The 18,517-nt window shown below is 28.7% G+C and overlaps 1 protein-coding gene across 7 annotated transcripts in view; it reads right to left on the bottom strand.

Annotated features, from left to right (window-relative positions):
- Window positions 1–1,166: 1,166 nt before the first annotated feature.
- Window positions 1,167–18,517, bottom strand: part of LOC118180806 (latrophilin Cirl-like) — a 256,199-nt gene continuing 238,848 nt past the window's right edge. For 4 of the 7 annotated variants that reach the window (XM_085812995.1, XM_085812997.1, XM_085812994.1 and 1 more), the window contains 7 exons: window positions 17,974–18,077; window positions 16,895–17,285; window positions 14,304–14,407; window positions 14,024–14,192; window positions 12,477–12,593; window positions 9,039–9,111; window positions 1,167–3,572 (listed from right to left, as the gene is read on the bottom strand). In XM_085812995.1, coding sequence (XP_085669121.1) covers window positions 2,872–3,572; window positions 9,039–9,111; window positions 12,477–12,593; window positions 14,024–14,192; window positions 14,304–14,407; window positions 16,895–17,285; window positions 17,974–18,077 — 1,659 coding nt within the window. In that variant the 3' untranslated portion in view covers window positions 1,167–2,871. Of the gene's footprint in view, window positions 3,573–8,964; window positions 9,112–12,427; window positions 12,594–14,023; window positions 14,193–14,303; window positions 14,408–16,894; window positions 17,286–17,973; window positions 18,078–18,517 lie in introns of all 7 variants that reach the window. The other 3 variants (XM_085812998.1, XR_015040224.1, XM_085812999.1) reach the window with 3 other exon arrangements.

Raw genomic sequence — 18,517 nt, 5'->3', positions numbered from 1 at the left:
TAAAATTCTGTGAGTATAAATTTAAAAACCCACGTGCAACTAAAAAATTTCAGATATAGCTACATATATTTATAAACTTTTTAACTGTGCAACTTCCTAACTGTGTTTTTTTGTGCAACTTTTATAAAGGTTAACTAGATTAGGTAAAAAAAATAATAAATAAATAAATAAGTGGTGAATCTTTACATTATGGTAACTTGGCAATTTTTTGGTGACCAACCCTGCTAGTTTTGTTTTGGACGCCATTTTGTTTTCACGAAGTAAATGCATGTTTTTTTTTTAACTCAAAATTTTTTCCAACAATCTGCTAGCCGAATTACGCTTATACTAGAACTTTTATGGAACAAAAATGCTTAATCATGATGAAGATTAGGTGTGAAATTGGGAGAAAGTGCAGAATCGCAAACTGCTTGCCGCGTTTTTAAGAATTGCACATACACAGTATCCATGTACACGTCGACATATTTTCACTTAAAAAAACATTCCAGAATTGCACAAAAATGGCATTGTGCACACTCTTGACTTTATCTAGGTACACATCGACCTATTTTCACTTAAAAAGTCACAGAAAATTGACAAAAATCCAATTCTTAATCTTGTAAATAGCACCAAACAAATAAGTGGGTGATTCTGCACTTTAGCAGCGAAATTGTTTCTAAGTCCTTATAAGCTAAAATCCCGATCGGAATTTTCCGGAAAATGTCACATTACATATCTCATGATCTCTCATTTCTCTGAGACCAGGCGTGTAGCTAGAGGGGGGGCAACGGGGGGGCATCTGTCCCCTGGCGCAGAATCGAAGGGGCACCAAACTGATGTTACGACATTTTACAATAAAATGTTTTCCATCCTTGGCAAGCGGTAGGAGGCACGAAATCTTAAGTTGTCCCTGGGCGCTGAAAACCCTAGCTACGACTCTGTCTGTGACAAAATAATCTGTGATTCAAACTGTGTACTTCTCAGATTATTGCTAAAGTCCTAGCCTTTATCACCTTACCAAAATGTCGCCAAACTACCTGTTACCATATTCTAAAGATTAGCCAAATAAGTCACTTTAACTAGTATTTTATTGCTGTTAACAGAAATAAATTTTGAGTTATTTGAAATTGCTCATAATAATGGGCTTATTCAAATGTACAAGTAAACACAAAAAAAATCACTACATGTTTTAATTTTCAAAATTTATTTTCTCTGACACAATATGAACAGCTTCCATATAACCTTAAAAAACTTAATCACAATGACGGCAATAAATCGATGAAATCAAAACCATATGGTTAACTGTCCAATAAATGATATTGGCATGAAAGTACATTTAATTATTCCACATAATCAATATTTTTCACTGTGAACAAAATCACAGCTTAACACATTTACATAGAAACTGCATATCACATTAAACAGCAAAATGAATGTACAAGGAAAGGAACATATTTTCATCACTTAAATGAACCACTTTAGGAGTACAATCATGCTTTATTTGGATAGACTTCATTTCCAAAAATCACAGAACAAAACAATAGCTATGAAAAAATGACATTTACGTGCCATACAAAAACTACTACCTATTAATTGGAATTAAATAGATATAGAGATTAGAATAATTAAGAATTTATAATTTTTATCTTGACTTATTTTTGCTATTTTACATTTGAGTGATACTAAATTGATAATGTACTGTTGTTTCTAACAAAGTTATGAATAAGCATTTTAATAAAATATAACAAGCCTATAACCTTTAATTACAAAGACAGCATATTACTTGACGCTGGTTATAAAAATTTACATCATCGGATTGTCCTTATATTTCACATTAATAAATCTGTTTCCATTCATGAATTACTTTGTAATAAGTAAATTACATTAAGAAGAAAAAGAAAAATGCTCTGCAGCTGATTTCAACAATTAAATAGAACATTCAGAACATTAACTACAGGCAAAAAAACTGACAAACACATTTATTGATGAACAACTGAAGTGCGTGATCCAGCATTTAGTGACTAATAATGTTGTTACATGTCTTGCTTTATTTTTTCATAGATAATAAATTTTATTCATTGATGAATGAAAGGAAAACAATTTCACATTTTCAATTTAAAATACACAAAATGGATACAATTAGTTATGCAGAAATGAATTCCCAATTCATTGTCAAATACAAAAGAAATATGTACTGTGAATTTATATGAAAGCCAGCTCTTTATTTTCTAACTTCACAAAATTTTCTAGATGATGTCTGGAACTTCAGTAGTGTATATAATGGCACAAAGTTTAGGCATTTCAGGATGCAGAAACAGTTCAAAGTACTTAAGTTAATTTTAAAAAAAAACTATCACATATTCAGGAAAGCATTCCCAAATAGCCATTCCCACATATGAAATTTAATAATTAAATTAAGACATACAACACAACAGGAATAGCCTTTGAGTTCCCATCATATTATAATAATGCATTTTTCTTTCTTAAAAAAATGAAAAATACAAGCCGGACTAGGCCCTGTACGACTAGCTGCCCTGGATGCAGAGCCGTAACTAGAGATGCACACTGAAGGAGAAATATACTTTCAATTTATATAGTTAACAAGAAAAAGTTTCCTTGTAGAGTTGACTACACTGTAAAATAAATAGATTTCTTTTTTTTTTTTTTTTTTTTTTTTTTTTTTTTTTTTATCATTGAGCTTTTAGACAATATAGTTCTTCAAGCAAAGCATATTCAGTCAGTGAGGCATTATGGAATATTATAGCATCACAAAAGCTCAGCAGGCCAAATTTGACAGTTCCTAGTTACGGCAGAGCATAAACTTGCCTCCGTGCAATGGAGGCTGCCACAGGATTTTTATATGTACACGAAATATATACATTAGGCTTATTATCAACAGTAAGTACTAAGATTATAATGAGGGCATTCAGGTTGAACACGACTGACTACTTTTTCGCCATCTAGGACGGCCATCACCACAGTGTTATCTACTGGACAACGCAATAAGTCAGGAAGATTCCATTCATGTTCTTCAGATTGTTGATCATTTCTCTCCTCAGGAACAACTCTGTCCTGCTCAACAATTACAGTGGATATATTATCAGTTTTTGTGTCATCCACTGACCTTCTGTGGTTTCTATGGCGCCTTCGATGCTTATCAGGAGAGTGTCGTCGGCCTGTTCCATACTCCCCATGCCCAGGATGACGAGGGAGAATGAGAAGTGGTCGCTGATCATATCCATAACTAGAGGATGAATGTTGACTCACATCTGAACGATAGCAGTATTCACCACCAAGGGATCTTGGATGTCCAGAAAATCCATAATCCCCATCAACACTCTCATAAATGTGCTCACTAAATGGACCATATAAATCACCAGTGCCCAAATATTGTCGATCCATACGAGGCTGCCACTCATAAGGCAGCCACACTTTGCAAGGGGATTCTTGATGATCAATTGCTCGGCCATTGTTTGGATCATAAACCTCAGCACTTTTCTGTAGAGGTCCATAAAACTCCTGTTGCACTTTAGGAATTTCAGCCGTATGGTTCTCCTCGATTGGGTTGCTGGTTGATGTAGTATATAGGGGACCTATTAAAAAAGATGAATGAATCCAATACATACCAAAACTAGTTTATAGAATTCAAATATTTATTGGCTAATGCATATAAAATATTATAAAATTCGTATCTTCTATTGCTTCAAAGGCAAAAACAAGAAATAAAACAACTTTATATGATATAAAACTAAGAATTAATATACTCAGAGAAATATTTCTATTTGTTATGGTTCTGATGAAACATATATACATATATATGTTTGTGTGCGTAATCTTATTATAAGTTTTTAGTTTAATAATTTTGGAAGATTTACAGCTTTTATCACATACTGCAAAATTTAGTTTGCTTATTTTTTAAGTTCTACAAGTTCAAATTTATATTCAGTTTGCTTTAGGTACCTTTTAATATATTTGTTTGGCTTTATGCTGACATTTTCCTTTACTACAGAAGCTGTTTACATATTTTTTTTAATGATTTTGAGACTGTTTAACTAATGTTTTAAATGTTCGGTTTGATAGCCTCTTTTCTGGACTATAAGTCTGGATCATGATTTTCATGAAAGAAGGACTTTTTTCGTAAAATTTCTAGAACTAATGATTTCCATTCCTCTTCCACTACTAGCACCATAGGTGAAATGTCAGGGAACTTCGCAAGAATATGATGAATAGGTATAATTATATGTAATACTTGTATCAGTTTTAATTTTTTCAAGGAATGTTAGATGAAGTTTCAAGTTGAAAGTCATTGAAAAAAGAAATGGTATTGCTACTGTAAATACTAGACGTAAAACTTTCTCTTGAAAGTACCTTGGGTTGATTTTAACATATTTTTCCATTCTTATTTTTAATTTCCTATTATAAAAGAATCAAGAAGCTTGCAACAATCATTAATCCCTTACTAAAACTTTCTTTGCATTGATGGAACTAGGTTTGTATAATAAATATACCTTTTTTTGTCGCAGCCATTTAGATAAATCCAAATTTCATCAAGGGTCTTTCCATTTACCTCCTACTAAATAGTTTTCATATAGGGTTCTACAAATTATTCTGTGTTAAGCCACATGCATCAGTAAAAGCCAGTGAGTTGTAAATCTTGATTTATTATTTTATTCATTGTTGCTACATATGCAACTGGTTTCTTCTTCAGTGGCCTTTCTCTTGTTACCAATGACTGAACTTTAGAAATTTTAGAAATAATATACCCCTTTTTCTGGTATTCATTTGGTATTTTCTTTCCATGTAGAAGTACTGATTGATAGTTTTCCTCTTTCCAGTTAATAATGGTACTTACTTTGCACTTAGAATTCTTAATACCATGCATTTTACAACATTTTTTAATTATGGAACAGGAATTAATAAAAAAAATTATCCTTCAAACCACAGCTTGTTTACATGCAACATTTAAAAAAACATAATTTAAAAGTAGCAGATGATATTTCTCATTTCAAATAATATGTTGTTGCCAGAATTTTTTCCATAAAAATATCAACTTTACAATTTTTTTTTTTTATTGAAATCATTCTAAAAATGTATAAATATCTTCTGTATTTCAATTTTCTCTTATTTCTTTTACTACTACTAACCTTACTTTTTAAATACATTTTTAATTTTTGAAAAAGTATTTCTCCTTTTTTGGATATGTGTTTAATTTTTTGGATAAATCTTTGCTTTCTATGAAAAGGGAAAAGTTTTTATTTCTGTTTATTTACTATTTTTCCTATGTAAGTTTCAATAACAGCCCGCCCCCTTGATTTATAGTCTCGTTTAAATGTTAGGTTTCCAAAAGTTAAGGTTTGTTGTCAGTTTTTTTTTTATTTTTCTCAATGTAATAATAATTTTGAATTAAAAAATATTCTTGATTGTTTACTAATATTTTTCTTTGTACTGAATTAAGTGTTTTATGAATTTGTACATTCCTCATTATGAGAAACAGGTTTTTATTCCTGGATTTGACAGCTGAAAATCACTTTATTATTATTATTATTTTCAGTACATTTCTAAATTATAATTTAATAAAAGGATGCTTTCCAATTTCTATTTGTTTAAACTTTCATTTTTGCAGTATATTAGCTCCGGCCTGTTGGAATTGTGCTGATGGATGCACAATTTGTTTTTTTATTTAATTTATATATATTATGTTTTTAACTGAGCATCTATCTATTAGGTCAGGCTTAGCTGAAGAAGATATGTTCGGAAATTCAAATTCTTTTCTATTTTCTTGTATTTGTTTATTTTGAATAGTTATTTTAAAATGGTCTTTGCAATATTTCTGCTATTTCTTTTCCATTTTTTTAACTTAATGTGATATTCAGATTTAATTATATATGTATATGTTACCGTGAAAGACCGAATTTGGAGAATGTCAATATTCACCAAATACGTCAGTAAAAGATTGAATATTTCTTTACATTCTTGTACATTTGGATCCTCAACAGTGTATGTCGACAATCACAGATATGCTCTGATGTAGGTCGAAAAGAGAGGAGTATATGTACATGCTGCCGTTCCAAAAGGAAGTGTTCCACAAATAAATGCAGTTGTAAAAGCAAGGGCCTCTTGTGCAATTCAAAGTGTCATAATAGTTTAAGTTGTTGCAATAAATAAGATTTGAATCACATAATTTGGTAAGTTTATAACTTGTATTATTTTCCTTTCTCATTTTGAATGTACTGTGTGTTTTAAGTTCTTATATTCTTAAGTTCTTATTCTGAGTCTCAAGTGCGTTTTTTCGTGAATGAATTACGGAGAAGGAAATATAATATTCTTATATGTTCAACATTCACCATTAGTACATGGTGAATGTCGACATTCACCGGTTTAAGTCAGAAATAAGAGTATTTGGAAAATATTTCGGACATACACCAAGCGACTATATGAATTTTGACATTCACTGGTGAAAGTCGACATTCTCCAGATTTCAGTGTTTCACCGTAACATACACACACACACACACAGATATATACATAAAAAACACATAATAGAATTTATTGAACTGTTTAAAAGAAAATAAATCTTATCTAAATGCAGAGACAAAATTTAATCCCCTATTATTTATGTAACATTTTAAAGAAATTTTAATAGGAAATCATTGAAAATTTCATATATATATTTATGCCCTATTTGTTTTATGCTTATATATATATATAAGCATAAAACAAATAGGGCATAAATAAATAAACCACTTTTAAAAAATACAATGCAGAAATTTTATTAATCAGTCAATGATAAAAAGAAAAAATCTTACAGCTGTAAAGCCTTAACTATACGTTACTAAATTTTACACTCCATCATTTGATTCAATGCAGAATTAAAAAGATGATTATAGTGATATTTTTATGGTGAAAATTTTTATATTATTCTCTAAATTTACTTAAATCTTTTACCACATTTTCATCAAAATGTTAAAATTATTTTATACATATTTCACACTTTGTTTTCTCAACATTTTAAATCTTTCAACTGAGTACAATACATAAAAAAATTCTTAAAAATTTATTTCAGCATGCTTTTTAAATATTACAGTGTTGTACAAATTGGATAATATAAGTAACCTACTTTCTTTTAGTCACATGTAAAAATTAATAGTAAACTAAACAAATCTGAAAATTAAAGAATATTAATAATATATACAGGGTGATCAGTGAATAAGCTCTGATTTCAAAATTAAATATCTCTACAACAAAGATCGATAGAATTATGTGGTAAACTGTATGTTTATTAGCAAAACTGTAAAAATGGTGTACAAAAGTTTAGAAAATTTAGTTATGAAAATTGTTATCAGATGGCGCTCTAATCGCAATGACCTATCAATAGCCTTTAAAATGAACTTCGAAGTCGAAAGTTGCTAGTGAAAAGAGGCTAGCGTAGAAAGTGAAATAATGTATTCCATTGAACAATGTGTTTTTTTTTTATTCTGGAATTTCACCAATTAGAACACAGTCCTGTGAGAATACGTCGCAGTTTTCAAAACCGATTCAATGTTCCAGTTGAGCCCGATGCGAAAACCATTCACATGCTCTTTGCGAAATTTGAACAGACTGGCAGCGTGGCTGATGATCAAAAGGGAAATGTTGGGCCTAGGCAAACTGTAGTTACTCCTGAAAATGCAGCCAAAGTTTCTGGAATTGTTCAGCAAAATTCTAGGAAAAGCATCCGACAGATTACATTAGAAACAGGTTTGAAGTACACAAGCAGGCAAAAAGTATTAAAAAATAGCCTATGGCTGTTTCCATACAAAATCCAAAGTCATCAGGCCATACCCATGAAAGCTGTACAACAAAGGGTTGACTTTGCAAATCAGATTCTAACAATGATCGACAATGACAGATTTGATGTGAGCTGCATCTGGTTCACAGATGAGGCACATTTTCATTTGAATGGAATCATTAATAATCTAAACTGGAGATTTTGGGGTTTGGAAAATCCTTGTTTGTGTGAAGAGAAAGCACTGCATTCACCTAAAGTTACTGCATGGGCTGCAGTATGCACCAGAGGCATTATAGGACCCTTTTTCGTGCTAGAAATGATAACTACTGAACATTACGTTACAATTTTGGAACAATTTGTCAGCACTCAACTAGCGTTGGAGAATCGACCAGGTATCGACTGGTTCATGCAAGATGGGGCTCGACCACATCGAACAGATAAAGTTTTTCACTTTCTTTATGAATACTTTGGAAATAGAGTAGTTGTGTTAGATTATCCCCAATTTACTGGCACTGGAATAGCTTGGCCTCCATATTCTTCCTTTCTTGAGTCCTTGTGACTTCTTTCTGTGGGGTGCATTGAAAGACATTATTAAAACAATCCCGCTACAGTAGATGAACTTGAATTGTTGATTGGTGTTGCATGTGATTCCATTTTTGTTGAGACATTGCAAGACATGATGTCACATTTCATTGTTCATTTACACCACCTCATTGTTTCAAACGGTAAACATTTTGAAAAAAATTGTATTTTGATTGCAAAGGCTGCTTCACTTTATTTATTTATTTATTTTTTTTTTTACTCCTTTCAGAGAGAGTTTTCAGTTTTCAGCAGCATTCAGAAAGAGTTTTCAGCACAGAGCGCCATCTGATAATGATTTTTGTAACTAAATTTTCTAAACTTTTGTACACCATTTTTACAGTTTTGCTAATAAGCATACAGTTTACCGCATAATTCTATCGATCTTTGTTGTAGAGATATTTAATTTTGAAATCAGGGCTTATTCGCTGATCATCTTGTATGAGATTGAATTAAATATATTTATAAATTGATATAAATTTCCTAATAGTTGCACAATAGCTTTACGAAGAAGCGGCTTAATACTTCAGATTCATTTTAATATTAGTTACTGACAAATTTTTGTCCATTTGGCTTACATAAATTATCTTATATTTCAGTAAATTATCAGACACTTAAGATTTATTTCCTAACACTTACAGAAGTTCTTTTCATGATTATTTTCCAACTATATCAAAATAATTTTCAGGACAAATCACTGAAAAGCAAAATACCTAGTGTTGTGGAAGTGAGGTTGACAGAGCAATTTCCTTGCTTGATTGGGCTTTCTACTTCCTGACATTCCTCCTGTTAAAAAAAAAATTCTTTAAGTTACATTCTCTAGTCACATAGCTTATATTTAAGATATAAAAAAATTGGCTTAAAAACTCTAATTTTATTAATAAGAAAAATGAAGTCCATGCATTAACCTGCCTCGCGGGGGAAAAATTTTTAAATTGCAAGTTAAAGATCACTGACATTAACTTGTGTAGCTTACTTTTGCAATAAAGTTAAAAAAATAAAAAAATAAAAAAAAAAAAAGAGCATTTTTCATACATCTCACATTTAAAATATAAAATATGACACACCTTGGCTAGTTATTAATTTCTTTTCATAATTTTAGGATCATACAAGAATATTACTCAAAGATCACAAAGGTCTTAAAATTAAACAGACCTAGCAATAAGAGTTGCAAGTCCTAAAAATTTTAGTTTGCATATGTACAAATCAAAGAAAATGAAATAAAAATTTAATAATACTGAAAGAAATTTAAAATAAGTTCTGCTTTTAGTAAATTAACATTTCATTGAAATAAAAATTTATACAAACTCCTTTCTTAAGAATATTTCGCACTCTAGATTAATGACATTCTTTTCATTCTGGATATTATAATATATACTAAATATATCACTACATATTTTAGACTTTAGCAAGTGAAGCCTGCATATTTTGTTATCCCTAGCTTAAGTTTTCCTACACAGTGAACTATGGAAATAATATCATTAATTCTAAATGGAACTTATCTTGAAAAACATCTCCATTTATTACCTTCAAAAACTTTTTACATACATTTATAAAATGCAAATACATTTGTACCACACAAATACATATTTCTAACAGAAACACTCCTCACAAAATTTGATTGCATTAAATTTAAAACTGACAGCAGAATATAATTTCAATTTTTAGCCTCTATTTTCAACATTTAAATATTAAATACAGCATAGAGTAAAATATTTTATTTTTCTTAAAAATGGAAATTAAAAGAAATTATTTTTTAAATTGGGACTTCAGGTATTGTTTCTATATAAGAAATGAAAAATTCAGAGACAAATAAACATCATGCAAAATAAAGTATTCCTAAGCACATGCCACAAATAGCAATATTAAGAATATTAAAAGATATGAAATTACAGGTAAGCCACAATCTGGAAGATAACACTCAAACATGCAGACACAAACAACAGTGCATGCAATAAAACCGAACAAAGCAACACAAGCAAAAAGAGCAAAGTTTATTTTAGCTTCAATTTCATTCAATTAATTATGAATGCAGCAAAGAAAGCAATCAAGATTAAACTTACATATGCTACCCAGTTTTAAGCATGGAACGAAACAAGAAAACCATTATACCATTACAGAAATAAGTTTGCATTTTTAAATTCCTTTATTCATAGAAGAATCTTATTTTTATGTTTTACTGGAGTACTCGGCATCTAATGCATATGATAATTTTATCACATCACAATTATTTCACTCTGATAATTTTTTTTAATCTCAAAAGGCATTAGCGCAGAAAGGACATTAATTTCATTTTGGCATTTTGCATCAAAAATTTTATATGTCTGTTTCATTTTTCAAATTGTTTTCACCAAATATTATCGCTCTTTGTTATATTTAAAGAAATTAAATAATGGAAAATCTGGCATGTATGTTTCTCACACTGTGATAAAACAATGACAACAAACATCAAAATTACCATCAAAATTTGAATAATGTATTCTTTCATAGAATATGGGCACCTGAAAGCCCGAATTTTGAATTCTGAAGTTGTTTTATTATCTATTTCATATTTCGTAAAATTTTAACAAATTTTTGATTAACAAATGGTTTTAAAGCAAGCAACTGCAACACTGTATGGGGGGGGGGAAAACATTTTTATCTCCAGTGCAAGAGACTGTGTATCAGAAATTCTAAAGATACACTCATTTTAAAATTATTTTGTGATATTGTTGTTGAATTGAATTTTATGGTTTAAGTGCGAAGAACATTATATTTAATAAATATAGGTAACACACAAAATGTTTAAAAAAATGCCCCTTTGGGCGTAATGTAAAATCTGAAAGCTTTCAGTCTTTTTTCTTTTCTTTCTTTCTTTCTTTCTTTTTTTTTTTTTTTTTCTTTCTTTTTTTTTTTTTTTTTAATGCATGCTTTTAAATATTATGTAGATGGACAGAATCAGTTTTGTATTACATATTAATTTTTATTTAGAATTAAACACAATTTAGTTCATTTTAAATGTCTTTTAGAAAGTAATTTTTAAGATGACACATTATACTGATATTATAATTAGCATGCATAATTTTAGTATCGGTATAATTTATCATCTTCCAATTTATTAGGAATTCAGATGGAAATTTTTGTTTTACATATTAATCACATTAATGTACAAGTAAATCAAAAAATTGCATTAAACTGCAAATAATAGTGAATGAATTATAAAGGATTAAAGGACAACACAGAAATTATTATTATACATTCATTCATTTATTTTTGTATGTTTTTATATCTTTTTTTTTTTTTTTTTTTTTTGGTTTGAATTCCCTTTTCTGCTAGTTACGTTGTGTCAGGTTAGAAAGAATATTTTAAAATAATCCAGTCTCCTTGATTACTTAGCAATCTTTATACCTCAAATACAACAGATTTTGTAGCACTAAAAATTAAAATTTTGATTACAGGAATCGGTTTCCAACTGATTTATTTGAAGTCATGAACATTTAAATGTTGCTAGTTATACAAACTGCATATATAATTTGGCATAGAACTGCAAATTATAGGGAGAAGGGGTCTAACTTTTAAAATAAATTTGGAAATAATTTGTTACAGAATATCCAACATACCATTAAAAGCATGTCATTTCAAATTCTAATTAGGAACTTAAAATCCAAGTAATAAAATGGCACCAAATTTGCCTAGTCATATAAATTTTAAAAACCTGAAACACAGTTTGGAATATTTTTCTATCTACCAAATGATTAACTGAAATACTCTTTGCCTTTTAATATTTATATTCTTTTAAACTTTTTAAATATAACAAATTATTATTTTTAGAGAAAGAAATCTAATGGCGTGGGAAATACATTTGCCTTATTTAAGTCTTATTAAAGAGACATCTCTCTCCTAATAACAGCTATACATAAAGGTAACAACTTATGGTATAATAAGAAAAATATGAATGTTCTACACAGATGGAAACAATCAGAGAAGGGATGGGGTAAAAGTTATTCGTGAATACAAGAAACTGAGCTGCACTTTCATATAATTTTCTTTGAAATTAAACTAAATACTCTTTGTCATACACATGCATTCAGGACACATGCGGTCTAGGGTGCAGGAAAAATACCTGAGGGACTATGAGTGCATACAGAGAGGGGAGGGCAGGGATTACCCACACTGTGTTGGCCAGGGGAACCAGGAGTGAGTGCTGCAGGTGGTGGGAGATTTCCTTTTGAACGGTGGAGAGGGCCTAATAATTGGCATTCACCTAGCCTTTCCAATTCTGGCTGAATCTGAAAATTAATAATAAATATATCATTAAAATTGATTTCATTATTATAATTGCAATACTAGATATAAACTGAAAATTGTGTAAAGAATCTTGATTCCAGCTAACCACAAAATAATTCTTTCAGAACTATTTCCTAAAGAACTCTAAATATTAATTACTTATTTTAAAATTTTCTTCCTTGAAGTCTAAATATTGTTGAAAAGATTATTCAACTTTAAATGGTTGCCAATTAGTAGATACTTAAAGGTGTTTTTTAATAAAAAATATACTAATAACTAAAGTTTAATACAAATCTGCCATCAAAGCAGTTAATATTTTTAATCTATATGCTTACTGTTTAATAACTGTATCCACATCTGTTAACAAATAAAATATGTATTTCACTATGTAAAAAAAGAGACACAACAAGTCAGTGTTTTTTCTTCTTCTTTTTTTTCCCAAAATAAAAAAAATTAAAAAAAAAAAAATCATTCAAATCTTTAATCCTTATGAATAAAAAAGGGTGGGTGGGAAAGCTATTTAAATTTTACAAATAGGCATCTACCAGGAGTACAGAATAGCAGAAAGCTTGAAAGATGTATGTGGTTTTCTGCATTGCCAGTTCTGATGATTTATCCATTTCTTTTAAATATAAAAATCTGTTTTTTAATTAATTATTTAATTAAAATATTTCAAGGTTAGGTTTAGCTAAGCTGCATTTTATATCATGTAATTATCCTTACATTAAGCACCTTTTTTTTTTTGTGTGTGTGTGTGTGTACAAACTATTATACACAACACATTAAATTCTTACAATATAAGGGCTATTTATATCGTAGGGGGCTTCCAAAATAGAACATTTTCCCTTCACAGTTTGTGATAAAACCTTTAACAACAATTACTGTGATAAGCCATAAACAAGACGGTTAAAAGTAATCAAAGTTATGTTATAAATGATTCTAATGATAACATCTAATTATAAAGAAAAAATAAGTTCAAACAACTCAATACAGTTTATCTTATATAAAGAAAGTGCTAAGACATTTACATCAATAAGCAAACAGGAATAAATAAATTTGTAAGTTTTCAAATATATTTTTATAAATTTTCTTAACAGGTTTAGAAGAGAGTGGAAAGAGGCCCTGTAGGTTTCTTTTTGGGGGGGCAGACATATGATAAGAATTATTTGTTTATGTAGATCTGAAATATTTTAAAGTATTTGCATGTGTTATTGAAATTAATATACTTAACTATTAAATGATATTTAGAATCTGAAACCATAAGAACAGTATTATTTTTATTCAAAAATTACCCTTTCCCCACAAAATTCCTCTAAATTACATGCGCATTAAACTGCTCTTCAGGTTTCATCTGAATTTTTTACAGGCACAACAAATTTAATTACAAGGGGGGGGACAACAAATGACAAAACTTTAAACAGTGAAGCAATACCTTTTCATCTGTTATACAGTAAAAGGCTAATATAAAAATTCCTTGGCCGGAGTTGAGTATTGTAAAGGCATATGCAAGGGTAAGAGTTTCTTGGTGCAAATATAACAAGCCTGTAGTCCAAGTCAGCCCAAGTATGCACATCAGTAATACAGCTCGTCGAATATGTGACCTAGATGAATACAAACAAACTTTTTTCATGCTAAGTTCATAAATCTAGTAAATTTTTAATATTTTTAGAAGTTATAAATAATTAGGTTTAAAAAGAATTTGAATGCATTACTTGATCTTTGATAATTTTGCTTCTTCTTTCCCTTTAATGGCAGTAGTAAGACTTGAATGATGATACAATATACAGCTTGCTACACAAAGAAATACCATGCCACCCTGTAGACACAGAAAGAGGAATAAATACAGTTTAAGATAATCAGAATTAATTTAATTTTCTATAAAAGGTAAGTTTAATTTATAAGAGAAAAAAAAATGTGAAAATTTTTAGGAAAAAATCTAATACTGATATTAAGCGGAGAACAAAATTAAAACAAAGAAATGGATAAAATATCATTAATAAATCATTATATATATATATTATTCATCCTTTTACTGGAGAACAAAATTAAAACAAAGAAATGGATAAAATATCATTAATAAATCATTATATATATATTATTCATCCTTTTACTATCATTTAGAAATATTTTAAAATCTAATTATTAAAAACATTTAAATTATGCTGCTTTTGAACTTTAATTTGAAATAAGTGCACATTTTAAAGAAAGGTTTCATGCACAACGGAATTCCTTACAGATATTATAACTAAATATATTCCACCAAGTGGTCTCATACAGTAAAGGTGAATTTATATTACTATTTGCAGTGAATGTTAATGAAGGCTATTCTGTGCAAAATGAAAAATATTCCTAGTTTTGATTTCAGTCATTAACAGATAAGACAGCAAATAGCATTGTCTTTTAAGTTTCATATTTAGTACAATATTCTATAGGTCCTACATGATTTTAAGTTAATGTATAGTTTTTTCAGGGAGTACTAACTTTTACAAATTATTTCACAGAAAATTTTTAGTCCAAAGGGGCAATTTGCCCAAAAGGACTAATTTCCTTTTCGCATTTTGAGTTGATCCACTACAAGCATTGCTTCACTTTTCAAATTGTTACCACCAAATATTATCACCCTGTATTATATTTAAAGAAATCAAATAATGAAGAATCTACATAAATGTATATATGTTTCTCGCATTATGATAAAACAATGGTACCTAAAGCCATCAAATTTCGAATGACATAACATAATCCTCCTGCAAATATGGGCTTGAAATTTGGGATTTGTCATATTATCGATTTCATATTTTGTAAAACTTTAACGAATTTTTTATTAACAAACTCAAGTGCTTCACAGTAAGCAATGACAATGTTGTACAGAAAAAGAAATTTATTCCCAGCCTATAAGACTAATTCTAAAGATATGCTCATTTAAAAATTATTTTGCGATATTGTTCTTAAACTGAATTTTACGGTTTAAGTGAAAAGAACATGACATTTAATAAATAAAGGTAACACACAAAATGTTAAAAAATGCCCCTTTGGACGTAATTTAAAATCTGAAATCTTTCAGATGTTTTTTTAAATTTATTTATTTAATTCAAATGGCTTGAGAAATGGAAAAATAAAAGAACAGAAAAATTAACAGTACAATTAACATTTTATTAATATTTTATTTATTTATCACATATATAATACAATGCTATAAATCTGCACTAATTTTTGGATGCAAGTGGCCAAAATTTCAGTTTTTAGAAAATTCAGCATGGCAAATTTAGCATCAGTTTTCTTGTATGCATATGAAATAAACTTTTAACAACACTATACTACACTTGTAATAAATTTAAAATGGAGAAGCAAATTTATTTTATTATTCAAGTTAGTACTTTTATTAGCACATTTTATAGCAACCACACACAGTGAAGCTCTGCATATGTTTAGATTTATGTAAATTCCTCCTTCTTGATATATATTCTCCTGCCTTTTAAAATGAATTTTTAGTAGTCAGAATGAATAAAGAATTTACTTTACAAGAATTACACTGTCCATTTTAATGCACTTTTGAGTTATTTTGTTTACATTCATGGCAACTGATGAAAGCTTGTTTATATCAGCAGCAATATAAAATAGATTATTAAAAACAGTACTTAATTAGTAGCAGTACATTAGAAATTTTACTGGGATCAAAAACTGGAATACATAGTTAAAAAGAGGGTTGAACAACCCAAAATTCTAGCACTTTTTACTAATTGCTAGCAGTGTTGTAATATTATTTCCAGTGTATAGCAGTGTTGTAATAATGTGATAATGGAAATAGCACAGGGAATAAATTAATAAAATACCTTTACAAAAAGGTTTTTGCAAAGAATGGATTTATTTCTTTTCTTTCACCTAAAAGCATAAAAAAATAATCTTGGTGGATATACCAATTTTTTACAAGTCTTTACTTCATACAAATATTTTCCTCTTATTTATTTATACCTTTTTCTATCCAATTTTCTTTTTTTGTACTGGCATTATTATTACTATTATCCAGTTGTATTTTTAAAATATATGATTTGTATTCTATTAATCTTAACTAAGCAATTTGTCAAGTATGAGTATACATTTTACTAGTTAGTTACATACAAAAATTCGAACAGGAGAAATATAACTCAGAAAGACATTATAAGCACACTGTTATTAATATATGTTGATTACTGGCCTTCTTTATTATACTGAATTTAAAATACACTCATTTCTAAATTTTCACATATTTTTCCATGAATAAAGATTCCATAAATGTACATTATTGAGGGGAAAATACTTTACTTACAAAATAAATCCCAATAGCAGGTCCTATAAAACTAAAAATGAAGTAATTATCAGAACGCAACCAGCAAAGGCGATCAGTTCCATAGCTTTTACTATCTACCACTGCAGCAATGCTGACTATAATTGCTGGTACAGAGTATGCAAGACCATAGTACCATCCCCATCGAGATTTCTGAGGCTGTGAGATATCTGCAAGTTCAACATATAGTTGAAAGCATTCAAGAAAGGCCCAGCAAATGGTAGCCAGAAGTAAGTAGTCCAAAACAGCAGCAAGTATTGCACACAAAATTGGTTCCCATGTTTGTTCAATGCCCATTATGAGAACAATTTCAGTCAGTAGTAAACAGAGAAATATATTTCTGTGAACAGTAACAGTGTCACCTCTCAAGCTCCTAAAAATAAAATAAATTAAAATATTATAAATTCCATACATAATAGGCATTAAATTTAAATAACCAGAAGTTGAAGAAAAGGCATGGCAGAAAAGAAGATGACAAAAGAAAGCGAAACAATTTAGAAATTAATTTTAAATTAATTAAGATATCTTAATTTTAAGATCAGATGTTCTTAAAGCAAGAAATCCTACAAATATACTAATGCTCATTCCTGATTTATACTAAAGCTATTAAAAACTACCATTTCATAGTTAAAACTTGTTTTTCAAATGCTAACTTATAATAAAAATAATATGTGACTATTTAAATACTAATTAAATTATACTATTAATTAAATTAAATGTATATTAAATAATTATTAAATATGAAATAGTTTTCTATTTCTTATAATATTTTTTATCAGAATTATCAAAGAAATGTGATCTACAATATTGAACATGGCAGTATATACCTCTCTCATGATGATACAGTTTGAATAAGCAATAAATTATTTAAACATTGTATATAAATATTTATGAATCTTTTTACAATATGTTTATTTTCTAAAAGTATGATAAGAAAATTTTATAAAACATATATTAGATAGCTAAACAATGGCTAGAAAATACTACAATAGGGAGTACTTAATATAACTTAATATGTAATGAAAAATTGCTTAATATAACAGAAAAAATAAATTACAAACCTTAAAAGAAATATTGGTACAATAGTGAGGATTAAGCAGATGATGCAAATTCCACACCCTACTGTGATTGTCACATGCAAAACATCTTGAGCAACAGCTACTTCCTTTAACGAGAAAAGAAACAGAAACATACATGAAACCACTAAGATAATTAATAATAATGATTTTAAGATAATTTTTAATAATAATAATTTTATGAAATAATTTTTAAGAAACAATACATAAATATAACTTTTCTTACTGCATTAAAACTACCAATTCTGTTTCACTTATACATAATAAAAATCAATTATCTTTCCATCAATGACATTTAAAATGCCTTTTAATTGCAAACTAATAAAGTACAAAGTCAAAGATCCACACTTAATGGGACTTCAGTGATTCCAGACTTTATGCCATCAGTTTAAAACTAATGAGATCACATGGAGAAATTATAAAATTAAAAAAAAAAAAAAAGGAAGAAAGAATTATTTATGAAATAATGAAAGATTTATTACTTTAAGGAATCTAAATTTATTAAAAAACTAAATATTTATTTATTTGC

The sequence above is a fragment of the Stegodyphus dumicola genome, chromosome 3 (genome assembly GCF_044657685.1).
Source record: "Stegodyphus dumicola isolate Sdum_Otavi_A_Nest chromosome 3, ASM4465768v1".
Classification (NCBI taxonomy): domain Eukaryota; kingdom Metazoa; phylum Arthropoda; class Arachnida; order Araneae; family Eresidae; genus Stegodyphus; species Stegodyphus dumicola.
The sequence above is the reverse complement of the archived record's forward strand: the minus strand, read 5'-3'. Positions and strand labels throughout refer to the sequence as shown.